Source organism: Gavialis gangeticus, unplaced genomic scaffold, assembly GCF_001723915.1.
Source record: "Gavialis gangeticus isolate Ggan-Ray unplaced genomic scaffold, GavGan_comp1, whole genome shotgun sequence".
NCBI classification, from domain to species: domain Eukaryota; kingdom Metazoa; phylum Chordata; order Crocodylia; family Gavialidae; genus Gavialis; species Gavialis gangeticus.
In genome coordinates this window covers 17,720,408-17,744,980 of record NW_017729026.1, presented here as the reverse complement: position 1 = coordinate 17,744,980, position 24,573 = coordinate 17,720,408, and the positions used below count along the sequence as shown (strand labels likewise).

At 37.9% G+C, this 24,573-nt stretch overlaps 2 protein-coding genes across 3 annotated transcripts in view; one reads left to right on the top strand and one right to left on the bottom strand.

The window, feature by feature from the left end:
• CEP85L (centrosomal protein 85 like) overlaps positions 1–24,573 on the bottom strand; it is a gene marked incomplete at its 5' end in the record, with an annotated part of 222,373 nt that overhangs the window by 102,614 nt on the left and 95,186 nt on the right. The window contains one exon of the mRNA XM_019520218.1: positions 22,632–23,407. Within this exon, the coding sequence (XP_019375763.1) occupies positions 22,632–23,407 (776 nt within the window). The remainder of the gene's footprint in view (positions 1–22,631; positions 23,408–24,573) is intronic.
• On the top strand, positions 2–14,290 carry PLN (phospholamban). 2 transcript variants are annotated; one of them, XR_002097915.1, is made up of 3 exons: positions 2–175; positions 5,024–5,059; positions 13,065–14,290. XR_002097915.1 is itself a non-coding variant. In XM_019520044.1 (3 exons), exon 3 carries the CDS (start codon positions 7,427–7,429, stop codon positions 7,583–7,585), a length of 159 nt encoding a protein of 52 aa, XP_019375589.1. In that variant the 5' UTR covers positions 42–175; positions 5,024–5,059; positions 7,302–7,426; the 3' UTR covers positions 7,586–7,966. The 2 variants fall into 2 exon arrangements, 1 of the variants encoding a protein (XP_019375589.1); XM_019520044.1 differs by lacking the exon at positions 13,065–14,290 and adding an exon at positions 7,302–7,966 and having other exon boundaries at positions 42–175.

The window sequence follows — 24,573 nt, the reverse complement described above, 5'->3', positions numbered from 1 at the left end:
TTCCTGCATGACATCATGAGCCCGGCCTCTGAAACTTTTGTTATTTTTTCTCCACCTACTTCAATTGTTCCCACAAACTTGGTGACAGACTCGGACAAGTTGCCAGAGAACTCCAGACAATTTCCCACAGCTCAGAGCACACAATTCTATAATTCACTAATAATCATCATCAGAGGTAAGGGATCTCTCTTTTTTATTACAATCTACTGTAGTTCCAGTTTCTTAAATTGCTCTACTCAAATTTAACAGACGATATTATTCATACCATTGTAAATAAAACATCAATAGCTATCTTTTAAATGATGAAGGCATTTCATTTCCAATTCCAGAACAGGAAAACATAGAGCAAGGGATAAAAATTAAAAAAAAAATTAGAAAACCCTATGTATTCTCTCTTTTTAATATGGTGCTTTAGTATTTCAAATAACCCAGGCTGAATAGTTTAAACCAAACGTTCCCCAATTATTGCGGACCCTTTCCAGATTTACTAGATGCTTGTGTACCCTGCTAGCATACGTTTTATAGTTTAACCCCTTAAATGCCAATTATTATTATAATGAAAATTAAATCCACCATTACACAATTTCTCCCATGTACCCCCCGGAGATATCTCGTGTAGTATGCATACTGTAGTTTGGGTACCCCTGGTTTAAACAAACAGTATTACACAACAAGGTTAAAACTCTTATCATTCCTGCCCAGTACTTTCACTTTTTTTTTTTTTTTTTTTTTTAATATAAACTGAATTTTTATATTTTTTATTATTAAAATTTTAACAAGAATGTAAGGTTTCATATTGATTTTTTTATTTACCTTCCCATTAGCAACCCAACATCAAATCCTAGAAAAGTAAGCTTTCTTTAAGTTGGAAAAAAGTTGGTTCACTTACATTGTGCCAAAAGAAAACTTTTTTTTGTTGTTCAGTATATTTGACTGTAGTTTAAGGAGCATCAAGGTGCAGTATCCAAAGTTCTAGTGCGAAAGATTAAGAATCATAGATCTTCATTTTGTAATCTTTTTAAGACTTTTTTTTTTATTCTTGCTGGCCAATACAGGCACCTGAACTTGACCCAGAGGATTCCTACTACTACGCAGGATAATTCTGCTAAAATCATCAAATACTGTCATCCCAAGAAGCCAACTCCCTAATTCATCCCCGAGTGCTTGAGCACCATACAAAAAAAGAAATCAGAGTATTTTGAAAAGCAATCCTCTTAAATTTGGCCCTCTATAAACAATGTGTATAGAAATCCTTTAAAAAGTAAAGCAAATGAGTTTAAAAATGAACTATTCTTTTGGTACACATAAATAGTTGTCAAGTTTATGTTTATGAGAAGCACAAATGCCAATGACTGCACAGATCAAGAAACTTGAAAAGAACTGTCCCATAGGAAAGGGTACACAAAGGTGTACTTAAAATCTAAATCTATCCCTGTTTTAAAAGTGGATTTTTTGTAATCCACATGGACCTCATCACATAAGCATGTTTAAAGTTTCAGGAAAATTATGTAAGAATACAGCATTCTAATGTATAGAAATATTCCTCATCACTGTTGATACCCATATACAATGTCTATCAACATTTCTGAGAGCTGTATGCACTGATGAAATTACACCCAGATATCTGGATTTGTATGCAACGTGTGCCCAACTGAACCCTTTGTTGCTGGTTCTGAAGGGCGCGCGCGCGCACGCACGCACGCACGCACGCACGCACGCACGCACGCACGCACGCACGCACGCACACACGCACACACACACACACACACACACACAGAGTAAATGTGAGACTTACCAGGATGGGCCTATAATCAAATAGCAGAATTCTTTTTTTTACTGAAATTTTCAAATTATAGAATTAGCAAACTACAAAGATACAAGGGCACCTTTAGTTTTATTTGCTTTTAATGGAGTTCGATCAAACAAAAACACATGCTAGAAAGACCCTTACAAGGAGGTGCTCTAAAATAGCTTCAGAGTCCATCTCATCTTCTATACCATATGTAAACTTCTGCAGATATATCTGGTGCAAGCACCTGAACTGTGCCCACTCTATTCCTTCTCCTTTCCCCAACCTACTTTTTCATCATCCTAGTGGCAATATATATTTGCATTACTTGAATCTTTTGCCTTGATTCAGATTTGACCTATATGCTTCCTATTACTTTGTCAATTAGTATTACGAAAGCAAAGAGAAGTTTAAAACCCAAGAGGAGAAAGAGCTCCTTCCTCTTACACCAAGAAGAGGGCACGGGGGAAGCAAGCAATGATATTTCCAGATTTTGGATGGGGAACTGATACATACAAAAAATGATCAATTTCCCCCAAGTTGCACAGGGATTTTGTGGGAGAGTTAGAAATTTAACCCAAATAACCTATTGTGCCTCAGTATAGATCATTCCAATGACTTGAGATCCTGGCTTATTTTGTTCAGTTATGAACAGTATAAAGAAGTTGAAAGTGTGGTTACTTTATAAAAACAATAACTTAAGATGCATGCTCAATTAAAAACTGAGCAAGTAATTAGGCACATATGCTATAAGATGTTCATTAATGTAATTTCTAGACTCCTCAAACTTTTCTGTTCTCATCAGCCTGAAATTCAGGAAAAAGTACAAACTTTTTGGTCTCAAGCAAGGGTATAAAATATAAAAAACAAGAATACAAAAATTGATTAAAAAGCAGGGTAGGGGTAAAATCTGATTCTAAACCTTCTGATTGAGTGTAAGTTCTCCCCGTGAAATTGTACAAATGACAGATACAAAGACCATGTCAGTGTCAAGATACAGTTTATCTTTTCCCTTCCAATCTTAATTTTAGATCATTTCCCAACTGACCATTTGACTTCCTTTCAGCACCAGCTTTTTCCCCAATTATCTAAGTGAATTCTTCTGCAGAAAGTTATTTCTCAATGTGACAGACATGGGGTGCCATTTCCAGTCCTTCTCATTTGTTTGCACCACATTTTCCTCATTTCCCTTTCCTCCTCTGCTCATTTTCTGCCCTTCTATCCCCCTGCCATTCATTTCCATTTCTCCTTTCCTGAACCCCATGTTCTATTTTAATTCAATTCCCCCACCTGCTCACTCAGCAAATGTCTATCTTCCTGTCCACCACATATCTATCATAAAACACTAACTACCCCATTTCTTCCCAATGCTTCAGTTACCACCTTAACTGATCTCTCTCTATCCCTTTTTCTGTGTAATGCTCATATTTATCCCAACCACTCACTATGTAGGAATATTTTAGTGTGCCCCAAGAGTCGTCTCTTTCTGCAGGGTCTGCAAGATCACCACCTGGTACCATTCTCTATCCAAGACAACTGAATCAGTCAAAGTAAAAAACAAAAACTTGAACCACAGTACTTAAAGCTGGAACAGTGTTCAGGAGAACTTCCATACTGTGGGTGGATGTACAGGAATTCAGTTAATAAACAAAAAAGCAGTGGACTACAAGCAGATTATTTGTTCAAATATTGCTGAGTGCTCTCACAAGTCTCTCCAGCAACACTGAACACTTGTTCCACTGAACTGAACTGAGCATAAAAACAGTAGACAAAGGACCTCTAGTGGTCTAATGAATTAGCATTCTTCCTCTTTCCCAGGCTGAATAAAGGAGAGATTTCAAGGTGACAAAAGGTTCGGTACAGTTAATGGAAAGGTACCTCAAACAGTGTTAAGGTGTTCAAAATGAGTCAACATATTGTAGAATGATCTTAATTTTAAGTAACTGTAACTATAGGGGAAACTCCTTTAGCTAAGGAGGAAAAACAGTTAGGTCTCCATACTACCCACAGATCCTTGCAGGCCCAGAATGATAAATTTTGTTCCATATTTGGGTTTGGGTACTGCATACCTGCGTCTAGAAGGTCCCCAATCTGCACAGACACCCCCCATAGTGGGCAGACCTAGATAGTGGCCTTGCTCTCTTTTGGTTGAAAAAAGTTCTAGGTTCCCAGCAGCAAACACAAATCCTCCTCATTAGTTCTTTCCAACCTGAACTTATCTTTACATGCAGAAGAGTAACTAATCCAACAAATGTTCTGTGATGGACTATTTTAAGCAAGAGTTTCCAAAAACATAAATGCACAATGGTACTTAAAATTTATTGAAGAGGCTGTTTTTCAAAAACCAAGTGGCTGATGTTGCTTTTTGGGATGCATGGTATCGAAATAAAAATACCATTAATTACTTCATCACTTGGTGGTGGTTTTCTATGCCTAACTATCCCGTGAGATACCAACAAATTGCATGTGTCAAATACCTTTTACTTCACTGATATCATTGCTGCATTTAGTAGACATACGACAGGAAACAGGCGGTATCTAAAATTGTTGTGGCATTTCCAACAGAGCCAAATTTATTCTGTATGACTCCAATGCAATCTATGCAGTTACACCAGGAATGAATACAGCCTACAGTTTTAAACTATGTTCAGATACCACCTCTCAGTATGAAGGACATTCAGAAACACGGATAAAAATAACCATGCACATTCACTAAAATGATGTCAGCAAAGAACCAAGTAGTGATTGTGGTTTCTTGTAAGACTTCATGCAGATAGGACCCCACACATAATGGCATGTAGAGCAGGTAATGAGGCCTTATCTTGCACCATTCAGGTGTTTCTAGCACACAAAATATCCATACAGTAATACAGTCAAAGGATTTTTTGTTGGGGGGAGGGGTTGTGCAATACTTGGCACGTCATTATATAGGATACAAGGTTACCTGGTTTACGGAGCTATCAAATATAGTTTGTCCTCTTGCTGCACTTTGGCTCAGAGAGGCTTGTAACTCTTGTGTGTGCATAAAAGTGTGACATGCACAATTCTGGACATTGAACAAAAATGTTTGTGCCAGTTGGGTCTCACTCTAATGCTGTTTTTGACAGCCAATGGAGGCCTTCCCTTTAATTAAACAATTCTTCATGGCACCAATATACCCAACTGTTCCTTTTGACCTTGTCAGCTATCCACACAGCTGTGTTACTGAATCTTTCTCTCTTTATATACACTTAGGTGGGTGACAACAGTCATGGAGGATTAAGGCAGAAGGTATGTGTTTGCTAGCTGAAACCATGCACCTTGTAAAGAAACACGTGCTGAAACCTAGACATATGGGCATAACTATATGCAGATCAGATAAGCTCTCCCACCAGAGAAAGTGGGCGAGTAGAGAAAGCAGCATTCAGAACTACTGCTGATTACTTCCTGGTTCTATCAAAACCTTGCATGATAATGCTATTTACTGTATTCTGAATACCCGGCATCCTTTTGCCCCCCCACCCCCCATATCATGCAACATATATTTCTTCTAAAACACAAAAACATATATTTCGCTTACACCACTTTCCCACTTACCCCTTGATGCTGGCAGTGTGCTATATATGAAAAACAAAGCCAGGGCTGATTTCACTTAGCAATTTTTTCACCCCTTCCAACAGTGGATATTACTTTTAGCTTTATAAAACAAACAAAAAAAACCCAACAACCTTAAGTGATGGGTCTTTACTCAGTGCGAGTGGTCTTTCTTAGTAACACAGCAATTTGTGATGAAGTCATTCCCAGCAAATAAGGCTGCCTGTGAAGTGTCAACCTCATGGGCTGCATGAACAAAATTATTTGTAACTACTACAAATCTTGCCTGGAAGATAAACATTTAAAAGCAGCTCAGTCCGTATTAGGTTACGAGAATGGATAAGTATTCATTTGAGTCATGAGAACTCTTGTGTGTGGGCCTGAGAGACAGCAAGAAGAATATTCCAGGCAAACACTTGTTATACCTGCTTTCATCACTTCAGAGTCAAGCAGGGTTGAAAAAAAATAGTGGCAACAAAAATATATGCCTGGTGTTGTTCTGTTTGTGTTAATATTAAGATCAACTGAAAATTCAAAATCAGTAAAACAAATAAAAACCAAGTAATTTTCAAAAGAGATATTATGATATTGAAGCAACAGAAGATACTCAAATATTTATGTGCAATCTGGTTTCTTTTAGAAGTCACTTTTTAAAAGTGCTCTTGCAGTCTTTAGTACTGCAAGTGGAACTGTCCTGGTTATGGCATACATTTTAATAATAGCACATGCAAACTGACAGCCACTTACTGCCTTCTCCTGTGGAGAGGCTTAGAAGAAAAATATATTTAAAAAAAAACTTTGAGTCTAACCACATGCTATTCCCTATGAGGTATTTTAGTCAGATCTGCACATGGACTCAACATCACCTTGTAGAATCCATGGTTCAATCAGAATGGCTACTCCATTTGTGGGATGGTAGGTAACTGCCACGTACTAGTTTTTCATCCTTTGGCAGTTCCCTGTAGAAAGGATGGTAGAAGTCTACATGACTTATTTCAGGGCATAGACTGAGGAAGAATACCTGTTAAATATGATTTGATATAAACTTACAAGAGTAAGCTCTGGTAGGGAATGTATGAGACAAAGAATAATGAATACTAATGCTGAAGCATTTTGTGTCAGGGAAGTGATGACTCTGCTAGGGACTGTACAAACAAAAAACCCCTACCATTGCCCTGAACAGTTGGGGTGGAGGGGCAAAGAACAGGGACTTTTTTTGCATTTATTTTTTTAAACACCAGATTACTTGTATTCCCCTAAAATCACTACGTATGAAAACAGTTTCTCTGATTTAAGAAATTACAGCTACATTTTTTCCCTCCACAGTTCTGGGTCTGAAATGGTTTAGTGCATGTTAATACATCTAGGGCATCTTATTTCTGTCCTCTAAGAAAGTAATTTCCCAAATCAAAGAATGCATACATTTTCTTATACTGTCAATTCTTTTTAAATGGAAATTCATCAACAAGGACCTATTTTCTTCTCTGTCCAAGCTGAGCTATCGAGAAATTAAATGGATTTTCCCAAGTCAGTGGAAGCCATAAACAAAATCTAGATCACAAGACCATAGTGTCTCTTGATGGATCCAAACCAACTCCAGTGAATAAACTGGAAATATTTTCACAGGCTCTGAAGGGAACAAGATTAGAAGCTACAGATCTAATTCTGGGAAATGTGGAGTATCCCCAACACCCATTTTATAATAAAGCATCACCCTGAAGCAGCAAGTGTCCAGTACCTCTCAGGATAAGGCTACACATGTAGTTTGTGTGTGAACCTCCTTTATCTTTAAAACTACTTTTCCAAGTGAAAATATTCATAAAAAGTAACCTCACTTTTTCCTTTCAGGCATTATCACAACTGTAATACAATCTACACTCGTACTGATCAAAACACTTTACTTTTGTGTTTCTAACTCTTCACTTTCCTGCTTTCCCAGCTCCACAAAGATTCTTTAAAACCAAAAAGAGAAGATAATAAGCACTTTGCACTGCTCCTGACAACTTCTGTTCTTTACCTGCACTTCTAAATCTTCTGGCTTGTGTCCTCCACTTTGCTGTTGCCATGGAGAAGGTCCAGTACATAACACGCTCTGCCCTGCGGAGAGCCTCAACTATTGAGGTGAACCCACAATCACGCCAAAGGCTCCGGGATCTCTTTGTAAATTTTTTTCTTATTTTAATTTGCCTCTTGCTTATCTGTATCATTGTGATGCTTCTTTGAAGTTCCGCTGCTTCTGAATGATCCCCTCCACGCTATCCTATCCGAAAACCGCAAAGGGGGAGAAAAGAACCTCACAAGAAACTCCCAATGCAAGGATACCTTTGGGAGAGGGCCTGATACTTGGACTAGAGCTGTCTGTCAACTACCACACCACCCTTACTAGCTACTGTAAAACATATTAAACCCAATTCTGTCTTGAATAGTGATTTAAAGCTGACTGTTAAAATGCTGCGCATGAGCTAACTTACTTGTTTGTCTTGTCAAGGGGCATCTTTTGTGAATGTTACAAACTACTGCCTTTTCCGTGGACTTGGGAAGGTCACTGTGCTACTTAACTAGAGTTTCAGCCAAATCAACTAAAATATTCAAACAGAAATATTACTTTTTGGCCAGTGTACTTTAATTCCCACTTCCAATCACCTAAAATACTAGACATATTCATAACTTGAATCTGGAGGGGATCTGGGACAGAAGTTAAATAAACTGATCTAAACTAAATCAATTAAGTCTGATATTATATCCATCCAGGCTTATCTTAAACTGTTTTGGACTTTTTGAAAGCGGTTTATGTACACTGAACTTCTGTTGTGTTACAGATTTGAACAGGTTTCTGATCACTTATACCGGTTTGAGTGTAACTTCTGTTCCTAGCCTTTAGTGTTCACACACATGCATAAGGGATGGACATTAGCTAGCTGGTCTACAAGTAGTATATTTTTCTAACAGGGCTATCTTGAATAAAAGTCACACATCCGTCTTGTAGGAAGTTTGATTTTTTGCCATGTAAGTCAAATTTTGCAGGAATCAGAAACAGAGCAGAAGAGCCACAGACCATGGGCCAGCAGTAGCCCACGAAGGTGTTGTTCATAGGCAAAACCAAGACCTTCTTTTTAACTGCTCATGTTCATTAGGGAACAGCCAAACACAAATATTTCCCCATTAATAATTATCCAAAGAGAAGGTATGCAACTATACGAAGAGGCCCACATGATCAGGTACAAAAAAGCAATCTACAGAAAAATCCTTCTAAATATATGGCTGCACTATTAAAGTCTGAGAATCTCTAGAAAAAAAAAAGAGAGAATTCAGTGATCTCCTACGAGCAAAAATGAAACTACAGAAGCTTACTTGATGCAGTAAAACTTTACATCACTGAATGGTTAAAATCAGTGTCATGACAAAAGTAATTCATAAAATCAACAACTGTGTGTTAGATTGAAGCCCTCTCACTGCTGTCCATATTTAAATATGTACAATCTTTATACCAGCAGCATTCAGAGTCAGAGAAGCTCAGGATCCAAAGATGTCAGTCAGAAAAATAGAATTGGTTTTTAAAAAGGATCTATTCTACTCCCATCTGGGTGTGCAACTGCTGTTAATATAAAAGAGATGTCAAAGGGAATTTCACGCAGATACTAAGGAAGAACAGCTTGCCCCAGAACTGAATGTTTTTTTACAGGAATACGGATTAATGATCATGAATAATGGGAAGTCAGAAAGAACGAAGCAGCAGCATAGCATGTGGTGTAATGTAAGACTACATGGGTATGCCTTGCATGTTTAAGGCAACAGTTATGTAGACAGCAAACCCACAGAATGTGTATGACAGCTATAGGCAATAAACAAAGCTACTGTATGATGATTACAACAGTCACTGATAAGATTCAGCAATCCTCTGGCTCCTATGACCTTCATTTAAGGACAGCTGCAAATTCTGCCACTTGCACTTGCAGAACATATTAGAATCCTAAATCTGCCCTTGAAGACATGTGAAAAAACTGTTTCAAACAACACCCTGGTATCTGCGTATCCCCTCCACACAGTATCACATGATTTTGGGTAAAGCCAAATGCAGGAAAGCATTAATCCTAAAAAGTATATCCTTATAATTCTTGCTTGCAAAAAAGTTCTGCTACTGTTATTTAGAATACGCTTATGTGAAAGTATAACAGAAGAATTACAATGAATTCTAAAAATTTAGTTTAAAGGGAACGAGAATATTGTTTACAATTAAAACTGTAAGTGGTCTCATTTTCAATTTCATGTCTTTCCACTGTGCCCCACAAATCCAGGAAAAGATGTTAGTAAGTCCAGAATAACTATTTATTGCAAAGCATCTAATACACATTAAGCTGCTACTGCAGAAGAAATATAATTTAATGCTGAAAGCCTCCCTTTCCGTTTGTGCTGGAAGGCTCCAGTTTTCAGTCTGTTTCAGTGACGTTTAAAATGTATTATATCTGAAAATAACTAGTACTGAAAATTTATTTTAAAACAAAACTGTTGGGCTTTTGTATACAAAACAAAAGAAAACACTCCCAAAGTGGCAATCTGTACATTCAGGAAACACCTCATTGGGATAAGCTCCACTAGAGCCAATTTGTTTTTTTCAATCATAAAAATGAAACATGGAATTGAGACATTGTTCGCTTATACTAAAACAAACAAATCCCAAGACTTAAGAAACTGGAAACCCTCCAACCATTTGACAACAATGCTCATATGTAGCGTGTACTGTAAGGTTACATTTATGTCACAGGATGCCTATACATGTGCAGCGAGGCTGCTCTGCCACACTGTAATTACAATGTATTGGAGCAGATTTGATTAATCAAGTGAAAAAAACTGTCGATTAAAGAAGTCAGCTGGAGCATGGTAATTACCAAGCTCCAGCAGATTACAGCATCTCAGCATCACCATGCCGAAAAATGGCAGCAGGGGTGCTTTAATTAAAGCACCCCTGCCATCATTTTTCAGCATGGGGATGCTGATACACATGACACTCTGGGTACTTTAATTAGATTTGGACAGCTACTCAAATTAACCCTCCTCTCCCTCCACCTATCTCCCACTCCCAGAGCACGTGTATAAACAGCCTTAGGGTTCTGCTGATAAAAAGAAATGCCCTAACTTTGCTATCTTTTTCTTTTACAAAACTAATGCCAATGAAACCCAGAGATAAAAATAAAGCTTTTGTGCACATTTGGTTACAATTCTCATTCTTTGTATATTTATCTTTAAAGTATTTTATTTCTGTTTACTAATAGAAGAGACTGTATTAGTTCACAAATAAGATGTTCAAATGCAAATTAGAAACACAAGACTTAGTTCTAACATTTACTATGAATTAAAACCATAGGAAACTAATCAACACAAAACTTTTGGTTCTTTATATTTCTGTATTTTAAATTACACTCACCAATCACTGTATACAAACAATAGAGTGCATTTGAATACAGTTCACTCCCTTTTTAAAGGCACAATAAAAAAAACTCTTAATACTTTAGATGACTTCGGATTAAGTTTTCGTTTCTCTATTCTGCTTCACTACATGCTACACAATTTTTTGCTAGTTTCTTACACATACATGACAAGAAAACAAACAAGAAATAATCTTGGATCAGTCTTCCCAAAAAGGAAAATACAAGTTCTGAACTTCTAACTGTCCCCAATCCCCTTGGACTTCATAGTTGTTAGGGGCTAGAAGGGACCTTACAGATCACTGGGTTCAATGAAAGTTCTCTCTTCCACTGAACCCAATGATCTGTAAGGTCCACCACCATCATACATACTTGGAATCAAAATTAGTCTTCCCTAAAAAACAAAACAAAACAAAACAAAAACTCTATTTTGTAGGACCTCTGTTTATAGCCATTTTACAACAACTGAGGATACAACCATTTGAGCATTAGTTTTCTGACAGAGCAAGTCTGGGCAGCAAGGTAACAAAAATACTGACAGTTTAAAAACCAGCAGGTAGAGACAACCATCGTATTTTTTAACCTGTATTACTTTTACAACCATTATTATTGCTCCTACCAGGAAAGCCAAACCTCTTATTGAGAAGTTTTATGATGAAAAGGCAAGTATAGAATAGACCTAATTAGTACTGCTCTTGCAAAGCTATGTAACACTAATGACTCTCACTGCAGAACAATCCATGCTGCATAGGTACATGGTGCATCGCATACACCAAAATGCACATAGCTTTTTGGGCAAGCACATATAGCAGCATAAATGCCAGCCACATTTTCATTCACCTTCAATTTACTAATTTAAAAGCAGAAATGCTTTTTAGCTTTACTTTACATGCCAGAAACCAAACCAAGTACAAGAAATAGATCTGTTTATACAGTACTTCTTACAGTAATAAATTCATTCCAAATTCATCTACAGGCAGATCTATTAACATCCTATTGGAACCTATTTGGGCCACAGAAGCTTTCATTACCAGACTCCATCACTTAACGTATAGTAGCGCTACAGCTTTGTACTGGTAAATATTACTACCAGAATCTAGCCCACTAGAAAAATATTTGTAAAGTGCTCCTAGAAACGTTGAGAATCCCATTTAATGCCTTATTACAAAGAACTTTTTTACCTTTAATCTCCTCTTCCCCACTCTTCAGCTTGTAATAGATTTAGCATTTTTTAGCTGGAAACTGAGAACGTAAGTAAGTATAAATCAAAGGACTATGATTTTCATTTTTAGGGAAAGAGGAGATCAATTAATCTTTCCTATAACCACAATAGAAAAAAAAAATGTATTGATAATACGTATGGAGCTTCTAATCAAAAGCAGTGTCTTTGTTAGTAATCTCCTAAAATATTTTTAAAAGTTTAAACGCAGACTCAAAAAATGTGTTTTATTATTTTTGGCACGTAGCTTTGCCAGACTGTTTATTTTATAAAATCAGTTATGCCATTTAAAAAAGATACAGGAAAACTAATATCTTTTGAAATTCTATATTGAACAAATAAAAGCAAAATTCCTTCCTGTTTGGTGAAACAGAGGGGAAAACTGGCTTATCTTCAAAATGAAGTTTTGGCAGTATTTAGTAGGCTGTGTTGAACAGTCCTATTTGTTTCTGTTTTGTTTTTACAATTGCTAAGTTATTATTTTAAAATAAACTATTGCGTATGTGCTATTAAAAGCACTAAATTGCAATGTCTGCCAACTCAATCCAGATTCTTAATAAGGCTTTTGCAAAAACAGCAATAAATCTTATGCAGCACGATGTTGGCAAAACACAAAGGGTTTGACTGTGCCACAATGCTGAAAACCCTAGAAGGACAGAGAATTTTCAAATTTGCAAAGACGCATCTAACCCATGTTAGAAAATTCTTACATTTTTTGAAACAAAGAAATTTTAAGCTACTTGTTACTGGTCTTTCAGGAGCTATAAACCAGTACATTCCAAAGCTCCTCAAAGAGCGCCACACACATTCTTTCATTTTCAAATATAGTCAAACGGTACATAAAAGCAATTTCTTTTAGAACTGATCAGTTCCTCACAAGTTATGAAGATATAGGAGATAAGAGCAACTGGCTTAGAAAGCTTGGCAAAATTGTTTAAAGTTTATTTTAAGTCATTAGTTACTGTGAACAATTTTCTCTTAGGTAGCAGAAAAACTGAATACAGGTAGAAAACTAAGGATACAGGATGAAATACATGTGAATTCCAATTGTTTACTACAGAAGCTGAACCAGCGAAAACTCCAATCAAGAGTCAGTTGCAAGCACAAGAGGGCAGACCTGTGAAGAGCATGGATCTTGCTAACAACCGAGGACTCAACTTGCTACTCAATTTCTTGCTTATTGTCATGGTGCTGGTGCTTGTGTTTATTCTTGTGAAACTCATGTGAAGCCCTGTACGGTTCCATGTTCCTGAAATGATAACTTAGCACTTCAAAGTATCTGAACTTAATATGCAACGCTGTACAGACAGAGAAATGTCTAACAGGATACAACCAACACACATTCAAATATCTATCCTCCAACAAAAACAGATCTTAAAAGCTAAGTATAATGATGTATCTGCCATTAGAAAGAGAGAGTGAATAGTTCCTTGCTGGCTACGAAAGGAAACCGTATCTAGGCTGACATTAGTCTTGTCACTGATACAGAACATTTACTTATATTTAAATATCTACAAAACAGACCGCAGCTTTTCAGGAGTATAATCATTGCAAAGAGGACTGCAGAAATAGGGAATCTCCACAGATCAACTTCTATGCAGAATGTGAAACACAGGCAAGCCAGAAGGGCAGAAAACATGCCTAAAGAAATTGATAGCCAGTTTCAAGTAACTTCTGAAAAGGGAAACAAAAATAAGGTAGGTATCCCCTAAAGGAGAAATACCTACCAAGCAGTTACAGGATTTGACAAGCAGATAAAGTTCAAATATGAAAGTGTAGTGTAGATTTTTAGGAGATGCACCATCCACTGCATCATCTGAGAAATGAGAAGCCATTGCTATTGTGCATCAGTACTCAAAGCAGTTAGAAATTCACCAAATGCTGAGCTTGACATTTTGAACAGACAATTAATTACAAGATATTGTAAAACAGGCTACTATCAAGCCTCCACACTCTAATAACTAAAGTCTGCTCAAAATATCATGCAATAGTAGATGGAATGGCCTGGGTAGTTGCAAGAAGAGCTCACTGCTGTCATTTACTATGAGTGCAATAAACATTTGAAATGGTCTTTCCAAACTCAACAGGCATATGGAGCAACAAACTATAAATCAACTACTTTTTATGTTACTACAGCAGTGTATTGTCAAGTCCTGTAACAACTGTCAATGTATGTTTCAAGTAGAAAGAAGTTGCACAGCTACTTCACTATAAGCACTTTATCACACATTTTGATTTATAATTTTGAGGGATATTCTGCTTTGTAGTATGCCTGTACATTCATATAAGTGATTCAAGTTGTAATAATGGACAGTGGTTATTTTGATGAAATCCTTTTAGCACTTTGTAAATGAGTACCACAACATGAAACAAACCCAAACCCAACAGACACACAGAAATTGATCCAAAGGCCACTGCAGTCAAAAGGAAAGACAAACCCAGTGTAATTTTTCTAGAAGTGCACTGATGCATCAGTCCAATCTCAGATTGGTACCCATATGAAGAAAATTGTCTGTAATGGATTTTGGCGCAATAGGGGTCAATATTGTAGCTGATAAATGCCTGCGCTGAGCGCAACCACAGCACAGCATGGAATAGAGCCAGCAGCATGGAGAGCCCCCTCCAGCTGATAAGTTGGGAGTGGGGAGAGAAGGGGAATGGGGGGAGGGCAGATCAAGGCCCTCATGGTAAGGAAGGGGGCAGGCACTGTCCAGCCAGGATGTGGGGGGCCACAGGGCGGAGGAGCGGCTTGCGGGGTGGGGGCAGATTTTGCTGCTGCCTGCACCCTGGGAGGGAGGGGGGCACGTGCCTGTGGATCTGCGCAGCATGGGGCAGGCTGCAGCTGCAGGGTAGAGCTGGAGCCAGGGCTGCATGGGGCTTTTCTTGCCGGGGGCTAGGCTTGGAATGGGCTCCAGAGCCGCTGGGAGAAGGCTGCAGCCACCCCAAATTTTGCTGCATCTGGACTCCCAGCCCTGTGCTGCCTCCTGACGCAGCCCTGGCTCAGCACCCTGCCTCCACCCAAGTGCCGGGAAAAGCTGCAGCTGTGCTGGGTGGTGGACAGTGGTGCTGCAGCGAAATTTGGGGTGGCTACAGCCTCCTCCCAGCACTACCAGAGCCTCCTCTGAGCCCAGTGGCCCGTGAGAAAAACCATGCAGTGCTGGCTCCAGCTCCACCTCACAGCTGCTACCCATCTCATTTCACAGATCCAGGAGCACATGCCCCCCACCTCGGTGGGGGTAAGCAGAGGTGGGAGCTGCCCCCACCCCATGAGCCATGGCTCCGTCCCACACACCTCCCCTCCACGCTCCCTGGGCAGTGCCTGCCCCTGCCCCCGCCCCCTCCCTCACTGCACGGGGTGTTGATCTGCCCCCCCCATGCCTCTTCCCTCCCGCCTCCCCTTCCACCACACCAGACTTACCACCTGGAGGCAGCTGTACTGGATATTGGATCTGTATCTGCTGATATACCTCCTTAAATATTGGCATCAGCCCCCAAAAATCTACACTGGTGTACCCCTAATTTTTTCTAATGTAAATTCCAGATATGTTACATAAACCTATTTAAAAAGTGTACTGTGTAAATACAAGAAAAAGATAAGCAAATCTAAGAATTAGGATGCGCTGAACAAAACATATTGTCAAATGTTTCAGATATTACAATTTGAAAAGAGACCCTTTTTGACATACTTCTGACATATCATCTTACATTCAAAAGGACTTTATCACAAAACTCAAAAGAAACTATTCACCAGTCAATATCATGCAGCTACCTTGGGAGAAAAAAATGCAATACCCACTTTTTCAGCAACTAATGACACAACATACATTTGAAACAATAAGTAAAATATACAAGTGAAACTGCAAAGAACATCTTCACTAAAAGGCAGCTTCTGGATCTGGCTACACTGCTGGGACTATTAACATGTTCCTTGTTATATATAGAGACCAGGCATTTTTAAGGACCAGTGGCAGCCCTGGCATTTTTTTTTTTTAAAGAAGTGGCAAATCTACATTATCCACTCACACTTAGGTGCTAGTCTGCACATTTAGTGTGCTATTGCATCCCAGCTATCAGACCCTAAGAGTCCTAGTTTCATGACCAACAGAGTCAGAATGTCAAAGTAACTTCATTAAAGACATAAATACATGTAAACGAACTAACAACTAAAACAAACACAATTTTGAGCAAGAAGATATGGTTTCATCAAAACCTTCAGAGGGAAAATGTGAATTAAATAATTTTTCAGTTTTCTGGACAGTTGATAAATATTTTTGAGTCGACTTTTAAAAAACTTCACTGTCAATTCCACTGGTCAAGTTGAGTCAATCACAAATGTAGCCTTCATTTGAATATCCAAAATGTTTAAAAAAAATATTTCTTCTCTGTTCTGATTTGGTACAGAAACTTATTTCTAAAGGTTATCATGCAGGAGATTTAAAAACTACTATTTCATGCCTAGCTCTCAGGTTATGCCTATGTATTTTACAAGCAAACGTTAATGGAAATTGGTAGACAAGGTAGAAGAAGAAAGGAAGATACAGTCACCTAGCTTTCACACATTATCTCATGTTAAATACTAGGGTCAAATAAAATTCCACATAGTCTAAAGGAGATTCTTCTCATTAAGCACACATACACATACTGTGTACTGAAAAATAACAGTGTATTTTTCCAAATTATGTCTACTATATAGATAGCCCTAACAAACAGGTCTGCAACCCTATTTCTTACTATGATTTACTATGATCTTCATGACACACAACATTTTCATTTTAAATATTATTTCTGGCACCCAAAGTTTAAAAAACTACTCCTCAGAAAAATACCCACACTCAAACCTCTCACAGCCAAATTTTATGTAGGGTTTCTCAAGTCAACAGAAGCCCCTTTTATGTAACAAAGCCCATTTTCCCCACCTTACAGTAGCTTAATCAGGCAGCCCTTTCCTTTACAGCAGAGGTTAGCAACCTACAGCCTGCAGGGCCCATCCACCCTCAATGAAATCCAGTTGGCATTTTACTAAGGGTACACTGACTCCCCAACCGCTTGATCTAGTCTGTATTTTGCTAATGGCACACTAATCAGCTCCAGCTGCTCCAGCCCATGTGGAGAGATGTTCTTTTCACATTGCAGCCTCTCCTCACAGTCCCTGGAGAAAGCAGAGGGGAATGGCAGCCCACAACACCAACCACCATTGCAAGCTATGGCCTGCAACAGCAAAAGATTGTCCACCTCTGCTTTGCAGGAAAAGAACTGCCTAAAAATTGGAGATCTGAGCACTAAAAGATCAGCTATATGGGATGAATACTAAGTGTAATGCAGGATGGTACAGAAATGCAGCGCAAATCTTTCCTTCTCTAAAATAATGTTAAAATCAGCTTCTCTGAAGGATCATTTACACATCTCAGATGAAAGGATATGAGGACAAGTTATACACTCAGCAATGCTGCACAGCAGGGAAGATTAGTAAAACCTCAAAACTCCTGCATAGTGTCAAAGTGTTAGAGAAATCCATGAAGACTAGTACCACCCCTGAAATCTGTTTTAAAACAGATATGTAAAACATTACTGCTTCAGGTGAACATCATCTAATTCTAAGTAACATGCATCTCCGTTAAAGAGATATTTGACTGATTCACTGAAGCTTTTCTATAATTTTCAAAAGGAATACTCTTTAAAAGATACTTTCACCTTGGCCGCTTGCTGAGCATGTTATGATGAATGGTTAGTGTAAATTAGCTTTTACAGCATGGGGCAAAGAAATTTGATCATTAAGATTTTTAAATTTAGCAGACAGTTATACCAAAAATAGTGACAAAAGGTTGAATACAAACAGACTAGCAATAACACCAAAAAGGTTAGCAGTGTGATAATTAGCCACTGTAAATCTTTAGCAAGGCTTGGGGCACTATTCCCATCACTTTCAGATTTTCAAATGAAACTTGGATGCTTTACCAAAATGTATCGGTTCATCAGCAAGTGATGGTGGCTACTGCAGCTATTCTAGTCTAAACACAGCTACTGAAATTGAAAGCATGAATACTGGGAAGTTCTATGGTCTGTTTTGAAAGAGGTCAAATTGGCCAACGGCAAGCTCTATCTGGCCTTAAAATCTTTGTCCTACATTCTGTGTCAGAGTTAAATTTTGTTAGCTGTTTCTTTCTGTTGCTGTTGTTGGCAGTAGTGTTTTTAAATACCATATGTGGGCTATTTCTTTCTTGTATTGCAGTCGTTTTGAGAGAAATCCACATACCCATTTCCAAACAACTGGGACTTTTCCTACTGCACAGTTAAATAATTGTCACCCATAACAAAAAATTATTTTTGTTAACATGCAAAGAAAAAGGAAAATTGTGAAAAGGAATTTTATTTTCTATGGTAACTTCTAAAAAATAGTTTATTGTCCTGTTAATGGTATTGTACACAGATATCACTGCTTTTTTGATTCTCTCTTTTTCTAAATAAAAGGAACTTTTCGCAAACTTTTCCTATTTCTCAGAAAATATACCAAATCGTATTTAGGAAAAACTGAGGTGCAGACACGACTCTTAAGTAAAAACACATTTTATTAACAGCTCTTTTAGGGTGACTTTAAAAACTGTACCAATTTGGCTAATGGTCCACTAGCATAGGGAAACTATTCTCCCTTAAACTTCTGTCATTTGTTTATAAGTGTAAAAAAAAATCCCTCCCCTAAAAACGTATTTAAACCTCCCTATTCCTCATGTGTTACAATCACATTTTCTCACCTGAATAAGACCAGAGTGGTCACATTTCAAAGCCTGTCAATACTACTTGGTCATAAGTGGTGTTAACAATCAGGAACATTCCTCTGCCCCAAATGACTGTGTACAACTTCCTACCCCATGTCAGCTACACTGTCTCCTCCATGGGTAATTCAGAGCATTTTTCCTAAACCTGCCATCTGACCCAGAAAACAGAATTTTTGAAAGTCTGGGTGGACCTGGTCTCCTGAAGTGTATAAAACAAAAATACAAGACTGCTTGGAATTATTTCAAATTTGCTACAGTTCTGAAAATGAAATAAGCAGAAAGATCCATTTTACAAATTTAACCAAAAAGATAAGAATGGCCTCCTCTTTATGATAACTCTGTCCTCAGAACAGAATTTAATTGTTGATCGTCAATGTTCATTTATACACAAATGACTGGAGAGATTTTGAAATAATCATCATATAATGTATGCAAGACTTCACTTTTGTTAAACTGTGAGTTTCATCTTCATGCAAAGGAGGGGGAATCCAACTGTCACACGTAAAAAACTATTTAAAAACAAAAAAACTGTAGGAAACCAGCACCTACAAAATATAATCTAAATAAAAGTGTTTAAATACTTAAGTTGCTTTATTTGTAATATCAATCTTTCCAACCAAATGATGTGAATGGTGTGTATAAAAGTGAGGAGCCCTCTACACAAAAAAGAAAACACGGAAGACAACCTTACTTTGAGTGACTAATTAAACACAAGGCAGAACCAGTAATATATACAGAAATATTCATATATAAAAATCATGTATAGATATCACTTCTAGCTCTACCTACTAATTACCCCGATGGACCATCTCCCAAATAGATAATTCCCCTCTCTACCATCAGAATACCATCTACACCAGCGGTTCTCAACCTGGTGCCACAGCACCCTGGGGTGCCTTGAGATCCTGTCGAGGGTGCCATGGGGCACTGCTAGCAATGTTAGGTTTACAATATGATTCACAGGATAAACCCAGAGGTTTCAAATAGGAATCCATAGCGTTCTGACATAACATTCTGACATATCATGGATTTTCTGAGTTCCCTGCAACAGAAAAATTGCTCTATTATTTGTCTGTAACCAAAAAATGAGTGAAAACTAAGAGCATTATCTGAGGAGTTTCTCAAGCCTAAAAACACTGAGTACTATACACGCAGTCTTCGACTTACAATGTTTCGAGTTGCAATGTTTCACACTTACAACATTTATAAATTGACACAGTTTCAACTTTCTGATGTCAGTTTTTACTTTACAATGCTTGATCCAATGCCACGCCACACCACTGAATAAGTTTGCTGCATCACTCACCCCCCTGGAGAACATCTGTCCAAACTTCCTTAGACACTTTCTTTAAGAAAGCAAACAAGATTCCAGAAAAACCTGCAGCCAAGACTCTTAAGGCAACTCCAGCCAAGATCCTTTCAAAAAGTCCAGCAAAGCCACCTCAAAGACATCCTTCCAAATCAATATGATTGCTATTTAGAATATAAATACATTAATGTAACTATATTACTCATGTATAATTGATTGAGCATAACATTCTGGGTTATTTTTGCTGAAGATAGGGTATCGGGCCTTGATTCAGGAACCAATCCCCCATTTATAACATTGTTTCCTGTGGGAAAAAATTGGTTCCAAGTTACAACGTTTCAACTTAAGACACGGTTTTCAGAAACCAATTGTGTTGCAAGTCCAAGCTCTGCCTGTACTAAGGCTAGAGGGGGTTGACAGAGGCCTCAACTTCCTCCCACAGTAATTTTACCTGTAAAAGAACAATCCCCATCAGGATTAGAGCCACCCTTACAAAACAGAACATGTAGTTAGTGTGCCAACTATAAAGATGAGAGAGGTAAGGAACTTTTTAAATCCCTTAGAGAAAAAACTACAGTACTGAAGATATTTAAACAACCAAGCTAAAAAAAAACAACAAACTTAACTTAGCATTTAGACAAACTAAAAAAACCATTAAGGTTACAATCCAAATCTGCCTTTGGTTGTTGCATCTTCAATAAGCAGAACTGAGCTTCAAGTCTCTGGGCCAAATCGACTGTGTTGGGTCACTCCAGATTTATGCTAGTTTAATTCCACTGGCATAGAAGGGTAATACAGTTATGAAATCCAGCCTTTCCCCATTATCACAGCCCCTTTTTACTAAGGCAGTACTGAGAGTGAGAATCCATTTTTAGACAACATAATATAAATGTTAACTCTTCCAACGATGGGCTAGACTCCACATTATAATAAAGAGTTGCTTAAGTTAATCACAACTTGGATGCAAGTGGAAAGGAACAAGGTTATTTGGGTGATTGTGATATCTTTTGCTAGATCAACTGAACAGCTGGAAAAATTGTTCTTTGCAAGCTTTTGGGCACAGGCATCCTTCTTCAGGCAGACAGAGAGAGTCTGCTGGCCTTTTCCAACTATTCAGTTGGTGTAATAAAAGATATCATATTTACCCAAATAACCTTGTCTGCCTGTATCCTTAGACCAACACAGCTACAACGAACACCCAAGAAACAAGTGTGACACACAAAATTGGCAAATGAGTGGCGTGCAAAATAAGAAAAGAAAGAAAGAAAAAAAGCCTTCTTGAGAAGTAAAACATGGAGGGGGCAGGAAAAGGAACTAGCATAAAACAGCAATCAACAGAGGCAGTCCCAGGGCAGGACATACACAGATTATGCTTGCTAATAAATTATGGTAATGATACTACAGTAATGAGGGCTATGTAAACTTCCTAAAACTGATTCAGGCTGTTTATAATAAAGCAAAGGTTTTTTAAAAGGTCCAAAGTGCCACGAAGAATAAAATGCTGAACTTCTGAGAACCTCCAGCCTGTCGGTCTTCCCTACAGCACAGGATGGATGGTATTACAGAACTTTGTCAACAAAAAAAAAAGTCAGTGCTGCCAAGAGTATTTAAGATGTTCTCTTTTTTTCTCAGGACTAAGGATATTTATACCCAAAGCTAAATTGCCTCTGAACTCACATTAATGTTATTCTTACCTAATTTTAGTTTGTCTTTTCATAAAAGCTTTCATATCAAAATGTACAGTTTTTTGCCAGCTACATTTGCTTTCCATGTGTAAACACAAGTGTTTCATTTTACCACTCTTTTCCACTAGCCATTTCTTTAGCAGGACAAAAATGCTACAAAGCACCATCACCTGCTTGGGGATCACCATGTTAAAATGATCTGTTTAAGATTATTTTAGGGGGGGAAAAAAAGAACCCTGGCAAAACGCTGCAAAGATAAGCAGGCAAAATACAGAAAAATTCAACATATTTACACAAACCAGTCTGAGTGTGTGAATATTTAAAAAACAAGAGAGACCAGACTGGAAAATGGGACAGTGTTTTATAAACCCAGCTGCGAATGTGAGAAACATTTGTGAAGTGGCCATTCTTTCAGTATGTGGGTGCCAGCAATCTTACCAAGATTCAACTTTGAATCAAACAAACTCAATTTCTGTAGAAATTCAGATAATATATGTTCTGACTCATGTCAATATTATTGTTTCAATTAAAGCCTCTCTTGAAATGTCTCATAAATACTACTAGATGCACCATGCACATTACAAGTACAAAAAAGCAGGACTGCCATTCCCATGTAGATAAACTGTCTAGCATGGGTAACTGCAAGTAGATATAAAAATTAACTGAACCACTTTATTAGTATTCAAACAATAATCAAGATTAATGAAAAGCTGCTCATACTAATTCCTAAAGAAATTTAAAAACATTAGTAGTTTAGGTGAAACGAGAGGAATTCTGCACCAAGCATTTAATGAAAAATATTTGATGTCTTATTGCTTACCGACCACCTGATGGCAGCACACACCAGGTTTTATTCTTACCTGCGTAAACTGTTCACTTCCCGTTCTAAGTTCTTCAAGCTGCTGTAGTTGCCCGGCTGCTAAACTGTATGACTCCTCTGCAGTCCTACAGTCCAAAGGATTTGCATGCAACTGTTCTCTAAGCCACATCTGAGTCCTCACTGAGGGCTGAATGGGAACGCCACTCACAGACTGCAAAGTTGCATATTTTTGCCCAAAAGCCTCACAACTGGCCGTGGTGGGTTTGCTTTCAGGTAAGGCACTATAGGTCATGTCTAAGGCATGTCTCCGATGAGAGGAGTCTGAAACAAAGTCATCTTTGCTGCAACTTTCAAATTTGTATTTGCAGTCCAGTGCAGACAATTGTTTTTTCCCTGTTTCTTTATCCTCAATTTTTAGCAATTCCATACTAGTATGCAAACAACTTGGCCCATTTGTCCTTAATTGCGGTGACATGGTCTTGTCTCTCCCTGATCTGTCTGTACTAGCCCTGGAGTCCTCCGAATGGATACTTTCATCCTGACTGCAGGTATCTGGTGTGCTGAGTTTAGACAAGGATGACCATTTCCTTACAGGCCTTGCATCCTTCATGTCCAGAGAGTTGTCCCGTGTGCCCTGATTTCTGCTTCCTCCTGACCGTAAAAGGCTTGTACTCCATTTTGAACCATCACACTTGAAAGGTTCCCTGTGTTTGGAAAGTGAAGAGCTGGCATTAGACGGCATCACATGGGCAGTGGGAATAGAGACCAATGATCGGCTGGGTTTAAACGAGGAAGTACCACTTGAAGTTGAATGATCTGGGAAGAAAGATGCATCAAGTAAATAAAGTGCAACACAAAACTCCTGCCAGCATTACTGACCAAAGGGCTAAATGTCAACAGCAAAGATGAAAAGCTAAAACAGGAAGGCACCCTTCTAGAATTTCTTAACATGACACCGGCTAATAATCTAGGATATCTTGGAAAAACAGGTATCTATAAAATCTACCATTTAATAATTGTTTCCCGTTAGTGCTCTTAGCCAGACAACTGCATTTTCACTTTCCAAACTGTGCAACCATTTTGAAACACAGTACTTTCTACCCCCTGCCCCCCACCATTTTTTTCCATTACTGAAGTTGAATATTTTAATCTAAAACAGTATTCTTATAGATTAAAACAAGGTTTTCAGAAAGCTTTTCTGTTCCAGGTCAATTTTGTAATACCTACACTGGTAGAAACTACCTATTTGGCCCTCTATTAAATTACCAGTGTATTTGTTTAGTGTTAAGACTATAAATATAGGAAATATATTTTAATAATGTAACTTCATAGTTATATTATTAAAGGCTTGGTTGAGATTTTTTTTTAAAGAAGCTTTAAAATTCTTCTGTTTCACATATTAATTGTATTTAGTCTCCAAACCTGACATAATTATTCTTCAAAGACATCTGAGTTTCTATACACTCTATGTTTATTAATGTTTACTATTTGCAGAGGAAACAATGAACAAGCATTCCCTTTCTAAAACTTGCTTTCTTTTGGTTTCTGTAGCTAAACAGTCACCATAAATTCTAAATTTTTTCTCTCTGATTTTCACATACAGATAGTGGATCAGGCATAAGCTACTTTTGAACTTTTTAAACTAAAAATATACTGTTCTCTATATTCAGGTTAATATAATTTTCTAATGCTAAGAGTCTACAAAAAGATTATCGAGTTCCACGTGTTACTACTGTTCTCTCACTTGTCAATGTTTTTCCCCTGATTCACCAAAGAGCCTGCGTAGCCAAGATAAGCAAGTCAGCAAGAGAGATGCCCATGTGACGGAGCGTGCACATGTGCTATGAAGAGAGACTGCAGCTCTGAGGAGGTAATGGTACAGCATACAGTGGAATGATATACACACCAATGCACATGTGCTTATACCACGGAACGTTACATAATTCAATTCTGTATTTTCTAAAAAAAAAAAAAAAAAATGA